Here is a 16,520-nt window from a genome sequence, read left to right as displayed (position 1 = left end):
GGGAGGGGGGAGCGGAGCGAGAGAGTCCCGGGGGGAGGGGGGGGGGCGGAGCGAGAGAGTCCCGGGGGGAGGGGTGGGGCGGAGCGAGAGAGTCTCGGGGGGAGGGGGGGCGGAGCGAGAGAGTCCCGGGGGGAGGGGTGGGGCGGAGCGAGAGAGTCCCGGGGGGAGGGGGGAGCGGAGCGAGAGAGCCCCGGGGGGAGGGGAGATAGAGAGGAGTCCTGTGGGGGGGGGGGGGGGGGGGTGGTGTGGAGGGGAGAGAGTCCCGGGGGGAGGGGGGGATCTAGAGAGTCCCGGGGGGAGAGGGGGGGAGCGAGAGAGTCCTGGGGGGTGGGGGGGGAGAAGAGTCCCCGGGGGGGAGGGGGTGAGACAGAGAGTCGGGGGGGCGGGAGAGAGAGTGGGAGCCTGGGGGGGGGGGGGGCGGGGGGAAGAGTGAGAGTCTGGGGGGGGAGTGAGTGTCTGGGGGAGTGGGGGGGGGAGTGTGAGAGTCTGGGGGGGGGTGGAGAGTGAGAGTCCCGGGGGGAGGCGGAGCGAGAGAGTTGCGGGGGGAGGTGGAGCGAGAGAGTCCCGGGGGGAGGGGGGGGCGGAGCGAGAGAGTCCCGGGGGGAGGGGTGGGGCGGAGCGAGAGAGTCCCGGGGGGAGGGGTGGGGCGGAGCGAGAGAGTCCCGGGGGGAGGGGGGGCGGAGCGAGAGAGTCCCGGGGGGAGGCGGAGCGAGAGAGTCCCGGGGGGAGGGGGGGGCGGCGGAGCGAGAGAGCCCCGGGGGGAGGGGGGGGCGGAGCGAGAGAGTCCTGGGGGGAGGGGGGCGGAGCGAGAGAGTCCCGGGGGGAGGGGTGGGGCGGAGCGAGAGAGTCCCGGGGGGAGGGGGCAGCGGAGCGAGAGAGCCCCGGTGGGGGGGGGGGGGGGGGGGGGATAGAGGGGAGTCCCGTAGGGGGGGGGGGGGTGGTGTGGAGGGGAGAGAGTCCCGGGGGGAGGGGGGGATCGAGAGAGTCCCAGGGGGAGAGGGGGGGAGCGAGAGAGTCCCGGGGGGGAGTGAGAGAGTCCCGGGGGGGTGGGGGGGAGAAGAGTCCCGGGGGGAGGGGGTGTGACAGAGAGTCGGGGGGGGCGGGAGAGAGAGTGGGAGCCTGGGGGGGGGGGGGGCGGGGGGGGGGGGGAAGAGTGAGAGTCTGGGGGGGAGTGAGTGTCGGGGGGGGGGGGGGGGAGTGTGAGAGTCTTGGGGGGGGGGGTGGAGTGTGAGAGTCTGGGGGGGGGGGGGAAGAGTGTGTCCTGGAGGGGGGGGGGGGGGGGGCGGAGAGAGAGAGAGTGTCCCGGGGGTGGGTGGGGGGAGCGAGAGAGTCCCCGGGGGAGGGGGGGGGGAGCGAGAGAGTCCCGAGGGGGAGCGAGAGAGTCCAGGGGGTGGGGGGGAGAGAGTGAGAGTCTTGGGGGGGTGGGGGGGGAGAGAGTGAGAGTCTTGAGGGGGGGATGGGGAGAGAGTGAGACTCTTGGGGGGGGCGGGGGGGGGGGGGGGGAGAGAAATCCTGGTTGTGGGGGGGGGGGGAGATCCGGGTTGCGGGGGTAGAGAGACCCGGGTGGGGGGGGAGAGACCCGGGCTTGGGTTGGGGGGCGGGACCCGGGTTGGGGGAAGAGAGAGAGACCCGGGTTTTGTGGGGGGGGGGGAAGAGAGAGACCCGGGTTGGGGGGGGGGGAGAAGAGACCCAGGTTTGGGGGGGGGAGAAGAGACCCAGGTTTTGGGGGGGGGAGAAGAGACCCAGGTTTGGGGGGGGGGAGAAGAGACCCAGGTTTGGGGGGGGGGGAGAAGAGACCCAGGTTCGGGGGGGGGAGAAGAGACCCAGGTTTGGGGGGGGGGGGGGGAGAGAGAGACCCAGGTTTGGGGGGGGGGGGGTGGGGGGAAGAGAGAGACCCGGGTTGGGGGGAGTGGGGGCGGAGAGAGATTTAAGGAGGATGAAAAATATAATCTTTATGATGTACTGAGGATTTGTATCCATAACTCTTTTAATATTTCTGCCATTGTGATGCTAATATTTTCTTGTTTTGTTTCCGCTCCTCGACCATAGCAAGCCCAAGACAAAACGGGCAAAACGGTTTCTTGAGAAGAGAGATGCCAAGGTCATTGAGAACACTAAGAATGCCCTGCTCATCAAGGGAGGAAATACCAGTGAAACAGTGACTCGGGCTCTCCGAGATATTGTGAGTTTAGTAATGCATATATCTATATTATTTACCATTGGTTTGCCACGGTGAGACCAGGGCTGATAGTGTTGGAGAATTGAGTTGTCCACCCAGTTCCCGCACTGAGTGCTGCTGGTAAGACTCCTTCCACTATACTCTGCCACTTAACAATCCAACCCCAAAATATTCGTGCTGAGCAAATACATTTCCTCCTCCAGCAATCTGTTACGGATTGTGTTTGAGAGGGGCGGGGAAGGGGGGGGGGCGGGGGGGAGGTAAACTCCACTCAGCTGTGCAGGAGAATGAGTTGAAAGGACAAAGGAGAATTTTATTCTATCATTCTAAGCCAGTTTGTAATCTGTTTCTCAGAGTTGCCATGACTGTGTTTTACTCATTGCAAATTTCAGTCTTTATTCGTTCATGGGATGTTGGCATTGCTGTCAAAACATTTGTTGCCCGTCCCTAATGCCCTTGGTCAGAGTCATACCACATTGCTGTGAACCTGAAGTCATGTGGGTCGGACCTGGTAAGGATGGCAGATTTCCTTCCTGAAGGAACCAGGCAGGTTTGTACCGTCAATGATCGTTTCAATGGTCACAGTGTCAGACTGCATTCTAATTCCACCAGATGCCGTGGTAGGATTTGACCCATGCCCACAGAGCCTGGACTCTGAATCTGTGAATCACTATTGCCACTGCCATCCCCGCAATTTAAGTTGAGAAAGAGGGAATTTGCTATTTCCTGCTGTGTGTGTGATTCTCTAGGCAGAATAGGCACTAATATTGCAGTTTAACCACATGTTTAGTTCATGAGAGTGGCTGAAGATAGTCTGACATCTAGTTTTGGTCTTTTTTTTTTACTGTGTAGGAAAATACGTCACTGGGCTATTACCGTCTTTTATTCTGTTTAACTAGAATTCTTGATGTTTACTGAATAGAGCGATTCCTGAACTTGGAGGTTTTTGGACCCAATTTTCTGCTGCGGTTTTTGTCATTTGAATTTGTCTCCTCGTTAGCACTGTTGACCTGGACCACTTTATGCTGAATGGGAATTTGATATCAGGCCGAACATGACAAGAATGTCCAGTGATTCAGGCGACAAGAGCTTTAAATTGAATAGTTGGTGGTTTTATATGCTGTAGTGAACAGTTTCAGAATTTATATCCTTTCTGTTCTTTGTTTTGCAGTATTCGCTAAAGAAACCAAATGTAGTTCTATATAAGAAGTAAGTATTGAAAATGAAATGAAATGAAAATGAAATGAAAATCGCTTATTGTCACAAGTAGGCTTCAAATGAAGTTACTGTGAAAAGCCCCTAGTCGCCACATTCCGGCGCCTGTTTGGGGAGGCTGGTACGGGAATGGGCTGTTAATGGGCTGATGCATTTCCATGTTTTGCAGTATCCTGTGTTGAGCCTAGGCAAGTTATTCTTGCATAGGATCATAGAATTTACAGGCCCTTCGAGTCTGCACAGGCCCTTGGAAAGAGCATCCTACTTAAGCCCATGCCTCCTATCACCCAGGAATCCCACCTAACCTATTGGACACTTAAGGGGCAATTTAACATAGTCTGTCCACTAACAGCACATCTTTTGGACTGTGGGAGGAAACCCACGCAGACAGAGGTAGAAAATGCAAATTCCACACAGACAGTCACCCAAGGCCGGAAGTGAATCCAGGCCCCCCGATGCTGTGAGGCAGTAGTGCTAACCACTGTGCCACCGTATTCAACTGTGGGTAGATCCTGTCTTTGAGCAACATTCGCTAGTGTGCTTTAGAACCATAGAATTCTTGCAGTGCAGAAGGAGGCCATTCGGCTCATCTGGTCTGCACTGACCCTCTGGAAGAGCACTCTACCTGAGCCCACTCCCTTGCCCTATTCCCGTAACCCCACCTAACCTGTACTTCTTTGGACTGTGGGAGGAAACCAGGGCACCCGGAGGAAACCCAGGCAGACAGTCACCCAAGGCTGGAATTGAGTCCGGGCCTCTGGCGCTGTGAGGCAACAGTGCTAACCTCTGCCACTGAATGGCAAACATGAATAGACTTTGCTGTTGAGAATTTACTCAGGAACTCCGAGATCTATATTGTTGTCTCAGTCCATGTTTGCATTGGCCAACTCTACACTGATCGGGATCCAAATTAGAGACAAAGCAAAATACTGCAGATGTTGGAAATCTGAAAGAAAAAGAGAAAATTCTGGAAACATAGAGAGAAACGGAATTAACGTTTCAAGTCCAATATGACTTACGTCAAAGAGGTCTACAGCACAGAATAGGCCCTTCAGCCCATTGTGTCTGTGCCGGTCAAAAACAACCACCCATGTCTTTGACCAAAAGAGAAAATGCTGGAAAGTCTTAGCAGGTCTGGCAGCATATGTACGAAGAGAAAAGAGCGAACGTTTCGAGTCCAGATGACCCTTTGTCAAAGCGAAAAGACAAGAGAAAATGGGAAATGTTTATACTGTGTTGTGAGGGAATGAAAGATGAGTCACAGCCACAGAAAACAAGGGAACAGAGTTCCAATAGCCACAGAAACCAAGGGAAACGAGTGCTAATGGCAGTCTCCAGAGAGAAGAAACGGTGTGAAAGGCCAAACTGCAGAGAAACTAAAATCACAGGGTAAACTGTGACAGATGTAGATTGGGGGGGGTGGAGATATGGGTGGGAGAGAGGGGTAGGGGGGAGAAAAGGTAAGGAATGGGGGGATAAGAGAGGAGGGAAATATATATAAAGAGATGAGAAAGAACAAAATGGTAAAAGACAGATAAATTGAAATGGAATGAAAGCAAAGGGGTCGAGGTGGGCTAGAGCTAATCATCTGAAGTTGTTGAATTCGATGTTGAGACCGGAAGGCTGAAGTGTGTCTAACCAGAAGATGAGATGCTGTTCCTCCAGTTTGCGTTGAGCTTCACTGGAACATTGCAGCAGGCCAAGGACATATATGGGGGCAGGGTCTTTTGTTAAAATGGCAAGCAACGGCAAGGTCAGGGTCCTGAATGCGCACAAACCGAAGGTGCGCAGCAAAGCGATCACCCAGTCTGAGTTTGGTCTCTCCGATATAGAGGAGACCACATTGGGAGCAGCGAATCAAATAGACCAAATTGGAAGAGATGCAAGTGAAACGCTGCTTAACCTGGAATGAGAGTTTGGGGCCTGGGATGTTAAGCATGGAAGAGGTAAAGGGGCAAGTGTTACACCTTCTGCGATTGCAATGGGTGATGGGAGAGGTGTTGGGTATGGTGGAAGAGTGGACTAGATCTTCTCGGACGGAACAATCTCTGCGGAATGCTGACCGGGGGAATCATAGAATTTACAGTGCAGAATGAAGGGAAGATGTGTTTGGTGGTGGCATCACGCTGGAGTTGGCAAAAATGGCAGAGGATACGGAGGCTGGTGGGATGAACTATGAGAACGAGGAGGACTCTATCCTTGTTCTGGGAGTGAGGGAGGGTAGTGGCGCGGGAGATGGACCGCACGCTGTTGAAGGCCCTGACAACAACTGTAGGTGGGAAATCACGGTTGAGGAAGTAATTTTCTTTTAACCTATGTCTTTGAAGCTGGACAACTTCGGAAGAGCAAAATTAAGTTCTTGTCATGTAACCTTGCTTTTGTTTCTGTCTGTCACATACTCTGCCCAATCAAATTTATGCTAATTAATCATGATGTGGAAATGCCGGCGCTAGACTGGGGTGGAAGTCACTTCACCTGATGGAGTAGCTGCGCTCCGAAAGCTTGTGATTTCAAATAGAAGATCTGTTTTTTTAAATTAAGGGATCTCTCTTTACCCCAATGGCTAAATAGCTGAACACAGTCAGTGGTGTGGCCCCATACGGGACTAGAATGGTCCGAGCTGATCCGTGCGGATTTGGTTGGGGTTAGGGAGAGGGGAGGAAACTAACCAATTGCATTTAAGCTGAAAAACGTGGGGGATTAAAAATTTACGACACTATAATTGCATTTGGAATTGATTTCTAAGCATTTTTAATTGCGAGGTAACCTGAGAGTTCAGATTGGAATACATGTGGGTTAAATTCTGAAGTTTGCTGAAATACTAATTTCTGGTGCCAGCTTTTGTCACCTTGGCTCAGTTGGCTTGAGGACAGAAGCTTGCAGACTAGAAGTATGTAACAAAAGCTTGAGGTAATATTCAGGATGACGGGGGCAGCATGGTGACGCAGTGGGTTAGCCCTTCAGCCTCACGGCGCCGAGGTCCCAGGTTCGATTCCGGCTCTGGGTCACTGTCTGTGTGGCGTTTGCACATTCTCCCCGTGTTTGCCTGGGTTTCGCCCCCACAACCCAAAAGATGTGCATGCTAGGTGGATTGACCAGGCTAAATTGCCCCTTAATTGGAAGGAATGAATTGGCTACACTAAATTTATTTTTAAAATAAATATTCAGGATGACATTGCATTGCAAGCCTGATGTAATGTTGCACTGTCAAAAGATGCATCCTTCCAAAATAAGACATGAAAAAAAGCCACAATGCACTACTCCAGGAAGATGTTCTTCTCCTTGTGTCAGTGGTGAGAAACCTGTGGCCCATCTGGGTTCTGAGTGTGGCCCGAGACACATTTTGTTGACTGTTACCGCTGCCCATGTGCAACCCCACCACATTCCGCTGATTTCCATCAACGTCGTTTTTCTTTCTACCGCTATGACCGAAGTGACGCACACGTAAAGCAAGGGCAAGTGAGGTGTGTTCAGATTGCTCACAACGTTGACTGAGAGAGCTGTGCGCTCCCTCCCGTGTCCAAAGTGTAAATATTTATTTTGTTCCTTACCATTTGAAATTGATAATTCTATTCACATATAAATGATTAAGCATTTTCTATAACTCATTATTAAATATTCGGCCTGTATTAAATGTATTTAATTTTATTCATGGGGTCATGGTGAGTGGACAAGCCTGATGTCCATCTTGGGCCCACTGTAATGCAGGAGGGCAACCCACTCGCCTAGGTTGCCCATCACTGCCTTTATGTCCTGGTCACCATAAACAGTATTGCCAAGAAGTACATTAACCGGAAGTTCATTCCATGCCATTTAGCAAGGATGCTGCATTTGTGCTAATAATAGCTCACTTCAAACATTGTGAAAGGTTTTGGCACATTAGTGTTGTGTAAGTGCAGGTTATATAAATTGCAAAACCCTTTTTGGGTCCACCACTAAAAGCTATGGGAAGCTTAAACAGAAAAAACAAAATTATTTTGAAGGAAATCTGATATTGTTTTCGTTTCTAAATCTCGTTTACTTTTAACCAGGAAAAATATAACTCGACCCTTTGAAGATCAGACATCAATGGTGAGTAATCAGATTTTAAAGCCGAACATTTGGATACTGCAGACTCATTTATTTTAGTTTTATGCTTTTATCTTGATTCTGTGGACACAATAATTGAGTTTGATCATTTTATACTTTTGCAATGCTATCATATACGCTTGCACTGTAATTTTCCTGATGCTGATACAAGGCACTGACAGCTCCTGCAGCACTCCAGAGGTAATTACTAAAACTGCAGCGCTGCATTTAGTTTGTGAATGAAGGAGGATTTTATTGTGTGCGGACAAGTAAATAAAAATCTAATTTCAGTCCATCGTCCTGGTAATCTGACTTGACCAGGAGAGTGATTGATTGATTTATTGTCACATGTACCGAAGTACAGTGTTGTGCCAATGCTGTCAAATTAAGGGGGGGATAAATTTCAACTATTTGTGTATTGCCCTGCTTATCCCGAGTAAGAGGCTGGGGTGGCATTGTGACGCAGCTAAGATTTGATGTTGGTCAGGCAGTCTGATGGCACCAAGGTGGTCACAAGGTGCAGAAAAGTGGTGGCTAGTGCTGGGTGTAGTCAGCAAATTATGGAAGCTGACCGCCTGCTGCCACTGGTGTCGAGAGGAGCTAAGGATAATTGGGCGTGGCCGATTGTTGTCCTGTCTGAGAACTTATTTTGCTCACACCAGTGACTGAACCTTAGAGTCTGTTCTACATGACTGTTACAACAACAGATGAAATTTTGATGGACTTGGTAGGGAAGGATCTGGTTAGCAACCATGTTAAAAACAGTAGTTCAGGGATGCTGGTCCCTTAATGAAGAAATTATTGAAATGTTGCTGACTTCAGCAAAGCACTATTGCTACCCCACCTTCACAATGGTGTGGTGCATGAAGTAAAAGGAGGATTTCCGCTACCTATATAAAATATGTATTTTTCCTATTGAGCAGTTTAATGGCATAGGCAATCCACCTAACCTGCATATCTTTGGGTTGTGGGGGTGAGAACCACGCAGACACGGGGAGAATGTGCAAACTTGACATTGACAGGGGGCCGGGATCGAACCCGGGTCCTCGACGCCATGGGGTAGGAGTGCTAACCACTGCGCCGCCGGCAGGGATATAAAATATATATTTTCAGTTTTGGGTAGAAGTTTGTAATAGTCTTCCTCCTCTGAATTCCTTTTGTGTTAACAGGAATTTTTTTCGAAGAAGTCGGATTCTTCTTTGTTTATCTTTGGTTCTCACAATAAGAAGCGCCCGCATAATTTGATAATGGGTAAGATATTCTTCAGTTCTGATCATTAAATTTACAATACATTTTGCATCTGCAACATCAGGCAGTAAGCCTACCCTGAAATTTGCACTATTACAACTGCTATCTGATCTCAGCAGTTGATTGTTGCTGCGATTATCTCGATGTGCCTACGTGAAGCCGATGCTTAAAAGAGAAGTGGCCAAATAGGCAGTTGGGCATTGCGACTGTGTTCCAGAGCCGCGACTCCCTGTCAGCATTGCCGAGGGAGATCTTGTGTATAAACTAGGTGCATCATTTATGAAGACCCTTTGACTGATGATCAATGTGGGCAGCACGGTAGGACAGTAGTTAGCACTGTGGCTTCACAGTGCCAGGGTCCCAGGTTCGATTCTCGGCTTGGGTCACTGTGCGGAGTCTGCACGTTCTCCCCGTGTCTGCGTGGGTTTCCTCCCACAAGTCCCGAAAGACGTGCTGTTAGGTCATTTGGACACTCTGAATTCTCCCTCTGTGAACCCGAACAGGCACCGCAATGTGGCGACTAGAGGCCTTTCGCAGTAATTTCATTGCAATGTAAGCCTACTTGTGATAATAAAGATTATTATAAATTATATTAATGACAGAACCAGAAACCACATACCTATAAATGTCAATTCTATCTGTTTATATTTCACTGCTCATCCTGCCCTTTCTCTGATTTTCCAACATTGTCAAATTCCCTTAATGGAAGAATTCTTGTTTTCACAATTCAGTCATTCGTTACCTGAGCTCCAGCAGAGAAAGTTTTGGGTGCAGGTTTAGGACTACAAGGATCGTAATCTGGTTATTTTTCCAGTTATAAGTTAGAATAGAAAACAACAGGAAGCTGAACGAACAGCTGATTTGCTTTTGTATGGCCGATTGACAGCTGTACCGAGGAAGAGATGGATGAGAGCTAATGAACTGGCTTGGGTTAATTGCTTCTAGGGCCAGAATTGTTTCATGTCCCTTTCTTCCTCTGTCATTTGATGATAACTTCACTTGTTCTTCGATACTTCAATCGGAAATTTCAGTCGTGCCTTCCACTGGAACTCATTTACCTCGTGTGCTTTTTCCTCTCTGCCAATTTCGTCCCTGCCCTTGTCTCTTTCAACCCTGGGATTTAATCTCTTATCATGAGTTCTCAATAAATGCCGAGTTTCCTTTTCAACTGTGCTGCTGGGAACTGAGTTGATTTGTTCCTGTGAGGAAAGAGCTGCTGGCAAACTATGTTTAGCTGATATTGACTGCAGTAATATTAGTTAATGCGTGTCCTTATTGTGATGTTCAGGATTGGTTGCATAGAATTTCTAAAATATAGGAACAACTGAATATTTTTTTAAAAGCAAAATTCTGCAGATGCTGGAAATCTGAAATAAAAACAGGGATGGCATCATCTGTGGAATCATAGAATCACTACAGTGGAGAAGGAGGCCATTCGGCCTGTCGAGTCTGCACTGACCTGTCAAAAGAGCACCATTCCTAGGTCCATCCCCCACCCTATCCCTGTGACCCAGTAACCCCATCAAACCTTTTGGACATTAAGGGGAAATTTAGCATGACCAATCCACCTAACCTGCACATCTTTGGACTGTGGGAGGAAACCGGAGCACCCAGAGGAAACCTGTACAGACACGGGGAGAAAGTGCAAACTCCACAGACAGTCGCCCAAGGTCAGAATTGAAACCTGGGTCCCTGACGCGGTGAGACAGCAATGCTAACCACTGTGCCGACAGAAACAGAGTTAATGTTTTGAGTCCATAGACTCTTCAGAGCTAAATAATATTCACCTGCTGACTGGTAGACAGTTCCCTAAGACTGAACATTGCCTGTTTCAGATTAGATTCATTCGGGGATTTAAATGCACAGCAAGCAATGCAAAAAAATTAAGATCTCAAATCTAAACATGACTGTAAGAACATGGCACTTTTAGTTTGTTTTATGGATGCACTCTACTACCAGTGACTCATTTTGTTGATGTATTTTAAAAGCATAAATTGTCGAGAGGCCGAGTTGCCTTTTAGTTGTCTACAATCGGTGGTTTTGTTGAACGGGTTGTTAAATTGAGAGAAACAGCAGCTGCAAAGAATCACCTGTGTAACCTTGTCAGCAAGCTGTTTCTAGCAGGGTTGCACAGTATGTTTCAGGAGAATGCTTTTGCATTTTACATGCTGGTATTAAAACTGGGTGTGTTAGCACAATAAAATATTTCTATTTAAAAAAATAAATTTAGAGTATCCAATTCTTTTTATTTTCCAATTAAGGGGCAATTTTGCGTGGCCAATCCACCTACCCTGCACATCCTTTTGGATTGCGGGGATGAGGCCTGCGCAGTCACGGGTGGAATAAAGTATTTCTGCAAGCAATTCATTGTTCTCCTTCTCTGCAGGCCGTATGTTTGATTACCATGTTCTGGACATGATCGAGCTTGGAATTGAAAAGTTTAATGGTTTGAGAGATTTCAAGGTATGGTTTTATATGCAAAATAGGATTTGCGCTTTGAATTCTCTGAAGCATTACTTGATGCAATGCAGCGGAATACATTCAAACAATCTCTGCTGTTCAATTGCTTTCCAGAACAGTAAATCTGCAGAGGGATCCAAACCAATGTTGATTTTTGCTGGAGATTTATTTGAACTAGATAATGATCATAAAAGACTGAAGAATCTCCTTATTGGTAAGTTTGCTGACATAACCATGACTGTGCTTCAAAAGTAATTAACTGACGTTACTCCAGCAACACTCAAGAAGCTTGACACTATCCAGGACAAAGCAACCCACTTGATTGCTTTCCCTTCCACAAACATTCAATCCTCTCCACCACCGACAAACAGTGACAGCCGTGTATACCATCTAAATACCATTCTGCTTTGTAATGAGGTGTCAGCCTACCTGTAAGGAAATGAGCAACTGACCAAGTATTGACCTCTTCGCAGGGAAAGAGAATGATAGGATTTTATTTGTATGCTTTTTGACAGTTTGCTGAGGATGACTAGGGATGGTGCTTTTTCTTATCCTTTCGTGGGATGTGGGCATCACTGGCAAGGCCCGTGAGCTGAGTGGGTTGTTAGGCCATTTCAGAGGGCATTTAAGAGCATTGGTGTGGGTCTGTATACATGATCTCCCTTCCACCATAAGGCCAGAAGTGGGATGTTTGCAGATGCTGTACAATGTTCAGCACTATTTGTGACTTCTCAGCAGTCCATGTCCAAATGCAGCAAGACCTGGACAATATCCAGGCTTGGGCTGACAAGTGGCAAGTTACATTCGTGCCACACAAAGTGCCAGCCAATGACCATCTCCTACAAGAGAGGATCTAGCCATCGCCCCTTGACATTCAATGGCATTACCATCGCTGAATTCCTCACAATCAACATCCTGGGGGTTACCATTGATCAGAAACTGAACTGGACTAGCCACATTAATACTGTGGCTACCAGGGCAGGTCAAAGGCTAGGAGTCCTACAGCGAGTAACTCACCTCCTGACACCCTGAAGGCTGTCCGCCATCTACAAGGCACAAGTCAGGAGTGTAATGGAACACACTCCACTTGTCTGGATGACTGCAGCTCCAACAACACTCAAGAAACTCGACACCATCCAGGGCAAAGCAACCCGCTTGATTGATCCCCCTTCCACAAACATTCAAACCCTCCACCACCGACAAATAATGGCAGCCGTGTGTACCATCTACAGATGCATTGCAGTAACTCACCAAAGTTCCTTAGACGGAACCTTCCAAACCCATGACCACGACCATCTAGAAGGACAAGAACAGCAGATACCTGGGAACCCTACCACCTGGAGGTTTCCCTCCAAGTTGCTCATCACCCTGACTTGGAAATATATAATCGCTCCTTCACTGTTGCTGGGGCAATATCCTGGGACTCCCTCCCGAGCAGCACAGTGGATGTACCTACACTTCACGGACTGCAGCGGTTCAAGAAGGCAGCACCTCACCACCTTCTGAAGGGCAACTAGGGATGGGTAATAAATGCTGGCCTAACCAGTGACGCCCACACCCTGTAAATTAATTAAAAACCAATGCAGACCAGACCAGATACAGGCGACAGATTTTCCTCCCTCAAAGACATGCAAGAGCAAGTAGTCTGTGTGCTGAACCTGTGGGCTGCAGAGTAATGTGTGGCTTATAGAAATGGTGATGGAGAGAGTGGAAGAAGGACGGAGAGTGGATGTAAATGAAGAAAAGAAAATGTGTGTTCCATGTCTACTGATGTAGCTAGCTAAAACTGGGCATTATACATTTGAACTGACCGATAAACCAAACCAACAGTTAAGTAACATAGAATTGCAAAGCTGAAGATCTCCTTGAGCTTCCTGTTATATTCTTCCAAAATCTCTAAGTCAGGGCTGAATACTTGTTGGTTGATGAATTTTATTTTTTTCATTGCACTTCATAGATTTCTTTCGCGGACCCACAGTGCCAAACGTTCGTTTAGGTGGCCTGGAAATTGTTCTGCATTTTGCGGCTTTTGGTGGCAAGATCTTCATGCGAAGCTATAAGTGAGTTGTCTGCAGCATGTTTCATATTTATATTTTAAAAGTGATCACACAGCTCTGGTTCTTGAACACCAGGCCTGTGTTTAATCTCTCCACTAAAGATGTGCGTTGTCTTATTCATGTGGCTGAGGAGTATCCAAAGTGGCTTCAGATTCATTCATTTCCATGTTCCCTAACTGGCTGAACAGTGGGCAACGAATGCTGCTGGAGGAAACACCTCTTTCCTGTCAAAGGTTCTAATTGAGATTATTATGAATGATCTCATTTTGTAATGTCTGCATTGCCGAATTGCCTGCACTTCAACAAAGGTTTGGGTTATCTCTGTAATAATTGTAGATTGCTAATTTAGTGTGTTTCTATGTGGGAATGTTTTTAATTCATTCTTTGGCGTCGATGGCCAGGCCAGTGTTTATTCCCCCATCCCTAGTTGCCCTTGAGAAGGTAATGGTGAGCTGCCTTCCTGAACTGCTGCAGTCCATGTGGTGTAGGTACGGTCTCAGTGCTGTTAGGGAGGGAGTTCCAGGATTTTGACCCAGCACAGTGAAGGAAAGGTGGATATATTCCCCAGTCAAGATGGTGATGGTGGTGGTGTTCCCAGATATCCCTTGTCCTTTCAGATGGTAACAGTTGTGGCTTTGTCCTGGATGACGTCGAGCTTCGTGAGTGTTGTTGGAGCTGCACTCATCCAGTCAAGTGGAGAGTATTCCATTGCACTCTGACTCTGACCTACTCTTGTAGCACAGTATTTATATGGCTAATCCAGTTCTATGTCTGGTCAATGGTAACCCCCAGAATGTTTTAGTACAGGATCCAGTGATGTTCATGCCATTGAATGCCATGGGGTGACGACTAGATTCTCTATTGTTGCAGATAGTTATTGCATGGCATTTGTGTGGAGCGAATGTAACTTGCCTCTTGACAGCAGGGGGATGGGAACCTGAATTGTAGCTCCAGTGTACAGGAGGTTGAGAGTAGTGAGGTCATGAGTATGGTTTGAAGGTTGCAGGAGTGTACCGGAGCAGGAAGGTGGTTTGAAGTGTCTACTTCAACGCCAGTATTACGGTGGGAGAAAGGATGTTTGATGAGGACTTGTCTACTGAAGTAGCATGGGCTGAGGTTAGAAACAGGAAAGGAGAGGTCACCCTGTTAGGAGTTTTCTATAGGCCTCCGAAAAGTTCCAGAGATGTAGAGGAAAGGATTGCAAAGATGATTCTGGATAGGAGCGAAAGTAACAGGGTAGTTGTTATGGGGGACTGTAACTTTCCAAATATTGACTGGAGACGCTATAGTTCAAGTACTTTAGATGGGTCAGTTTTTGTCCAATGTATGCAGGAGGGTTACCTGACACAGTATGTAGATAGGCCAACAAGAGGCGAGGCGACATTGGATTTGGTACTGGGTAATGAACCAGGCCAGGTGTTCGATTTGGAGGTAGGTGAGCACTTTGGTGATCGTGACCACAATTCGGTTATGTTTACTTTAGTGATGGAAAGGGATAGGTATATACCGCAGGGCAAGAGTTATATCTGGGAGAAAGGCAATTATGATGTGATTGGCAAGACTTGGGATGCACAGGATGGGGAAGGAAACTGCAGGGGATGGGCACTATTGAAATATGGAGCTTGTTCAAGGAACAGCTACTGCGTATCCTTGATAAGTATGTACCTGTCAGACAGGGAGGAAGTGGTTGAGCGAGTGAACCGTGGTTTACTAAAGTAGTTGAATCACTTGTCAAGAGGAAGAAGGAGGCTTATGTAAAGATGAGAAGGTTCAGTTAGGGCGCGTGAGAGTTACAAGTTAGCCAGGAAGGACCTAAAGAGAGAGCTGAGAAGAGCCAGGAGGGGACATGAGAAGTCCTTGGCAAGTAAGATCAAGGAAAACCCTAAAGCTTTCTACAGGTATGTCAGGAATAAAAGAATGACTAGGGTAAGAGTAGGGCCAGTCAAGGACAGTAGTGGGACGTTGTGCGTGGAGTCCGAGGAGATAGGTGAGGCGCTAAATGAATATTTGTTTGTCAGTATTCACACAGGAAAAGGACAATGTTATCGAGGAGAATACTGAGATACAGGCGGCTCTACTAGATGGGATTGAGGTTCATAAGGAGAAAGTGTTGGCAATTCTGGAAAGTGTGAAAATAGATAAGTCCCCTGGGTCGGATGGGATTTATCCTAGGATTCTCTGGGAAGCTAGGGAGGAGATTGCAGAGCCTTTGGCTTTGATCTTTATGTCGTCATTGTCTACAGGAATAGAGCCAGAAGACTGGAGGATAGCAAATGTTGTCCCCTTGTTCAAGAAGAGGAGTAGAGACAACCCAGGTAACTATAGACCAGTGAGCCTTGCGTCTGTCGTGGGCAAAGTCTTGGAAAGGATTATAAGAGATAAGATAATCATCTAGAAAGGAATAATTTGATTAGGGATAGTCAACACGGCTTTGTGAAGGATAGGTCGTGCCTCACAAACCTTATTGAGTTCTTCGAGAAGGTGACCAAGCAGGTGGACGAGGGTGAAGCAGTTGATGTGGTGTATATGGATTTCAGTAAAGCGTTTGATAAGGTTCCCCACGGTAGGCTATTGCAGAAAATACGGAGGCATGGTATTGAGGGTGATTTAGCGGTTTGGATCAGAAATTGGCTAGCTGTAAGAAGACAGAGGGTGGTGGTTGATGGGAAATGTTCAGCCTGGAGTTCAGTTACTAGTGGTGTACCACAAGGATCTGTTTTGGGGCCACTGCTGTTCGTCATTTTAATAAATGACCTGGAGGAGGGAGTACATAGAACATAGAACATAGAAAATACAGCACAGAACAGGCCCTTCGGCCCACGATGTTGTGCCGAACCTTTGTCCTAGATTAATCATAGATTATCATTGAATTTACAGTGCAGAAGGAGGCCATTCGGCCCTTTGAGTCTGCACCGGCTCTTGGAAAGAGCACCATACCCAAACTCAACACCTCCACCCAACACCAAGGGCAATTTGGACATTAAGGGCAATTTATCATTGGCCAATTCACCAATTGGAGTAGAAGGATGGGTGTAAATTTGCGGATGACACTGAAGTCGGTGGAGTTGTGAACAGTGCGGAAGGATGTTGCAGGTTACAGAGGGACATAGATTAGCTGCAGAGCTGGGCTGAGAAGTGGCAAATGGAGTTTAATGCAGAAAAGTGTGAGGTGATTCATTTTGGGAGGGGCAACAGGAAGACAGAGTACTGGGCTAATGGTAAGATTCTTGGCAGTGTGGATGAGCAGAGAGGTCTCGGTGTCCATGTACATAGATCCCTGAAAGTTGCCACCC

General features: G+C 47.9%; 1 protein-coding gene across 1 annotated transcript in view; it reads left to right on the top strand.

Annotated features, from left to right (window-relative positions):
- Nucleotides 1-16,520, top strand: part of LOC140411048 (ribosome production factor 2 homolog) — a 47,664-nt gene that overhangs the window by 22,829 nt on the left and 8,315 nt on the right. Inside the window, exons 2-8 of the mRNA XM_072500034.1 lie at nt 2,050-2,182; nt 3,351-3,388; nt 7,426-7,465; nt 8,632-8,713; nt 11,097-11,173; nt 11,285-11,384; nt 13,128-13,230. Coding sequence (XP_072356135.1) covers nt 2,050-2,182; nt 3,351-3,388; nt 7,426-7,465; nt 8,632-8,713; nt 11,097-11,173; nt 11,285-11,384; nt 13,128-13,230 — 573 coding nt within the window. The remainder of the gene's footprint in view (nt 1-2,049; nt 2,183-3,350; nt 3,389-7,425; nt 7,466-8,631; nt 8,714-11,096; nt 11,174-11,284; nt 11,385-13,127; nt 13,231-16,520) is intronic.

This window comes from Scyliorhinus torazame, chromosome 4 (assembly GCF_047496885.1).
Source record: "Scyliorhinus torazame isolate Kashiwa2021f chromosome 4, sScyTor2.1, whole genome shotgun sequence".
NCBI lineage: Eukaryota > Metazoa > Chordata > Chondrichthyes > Carcharhiniformes > Scyliorhinidae > Scyliorhinus > Scyliorhinus torazame.
Note: the sequence above shows the minus strand (reverse complement) of the source record. Positions and strands in the feature narration are given on the sequence as shown.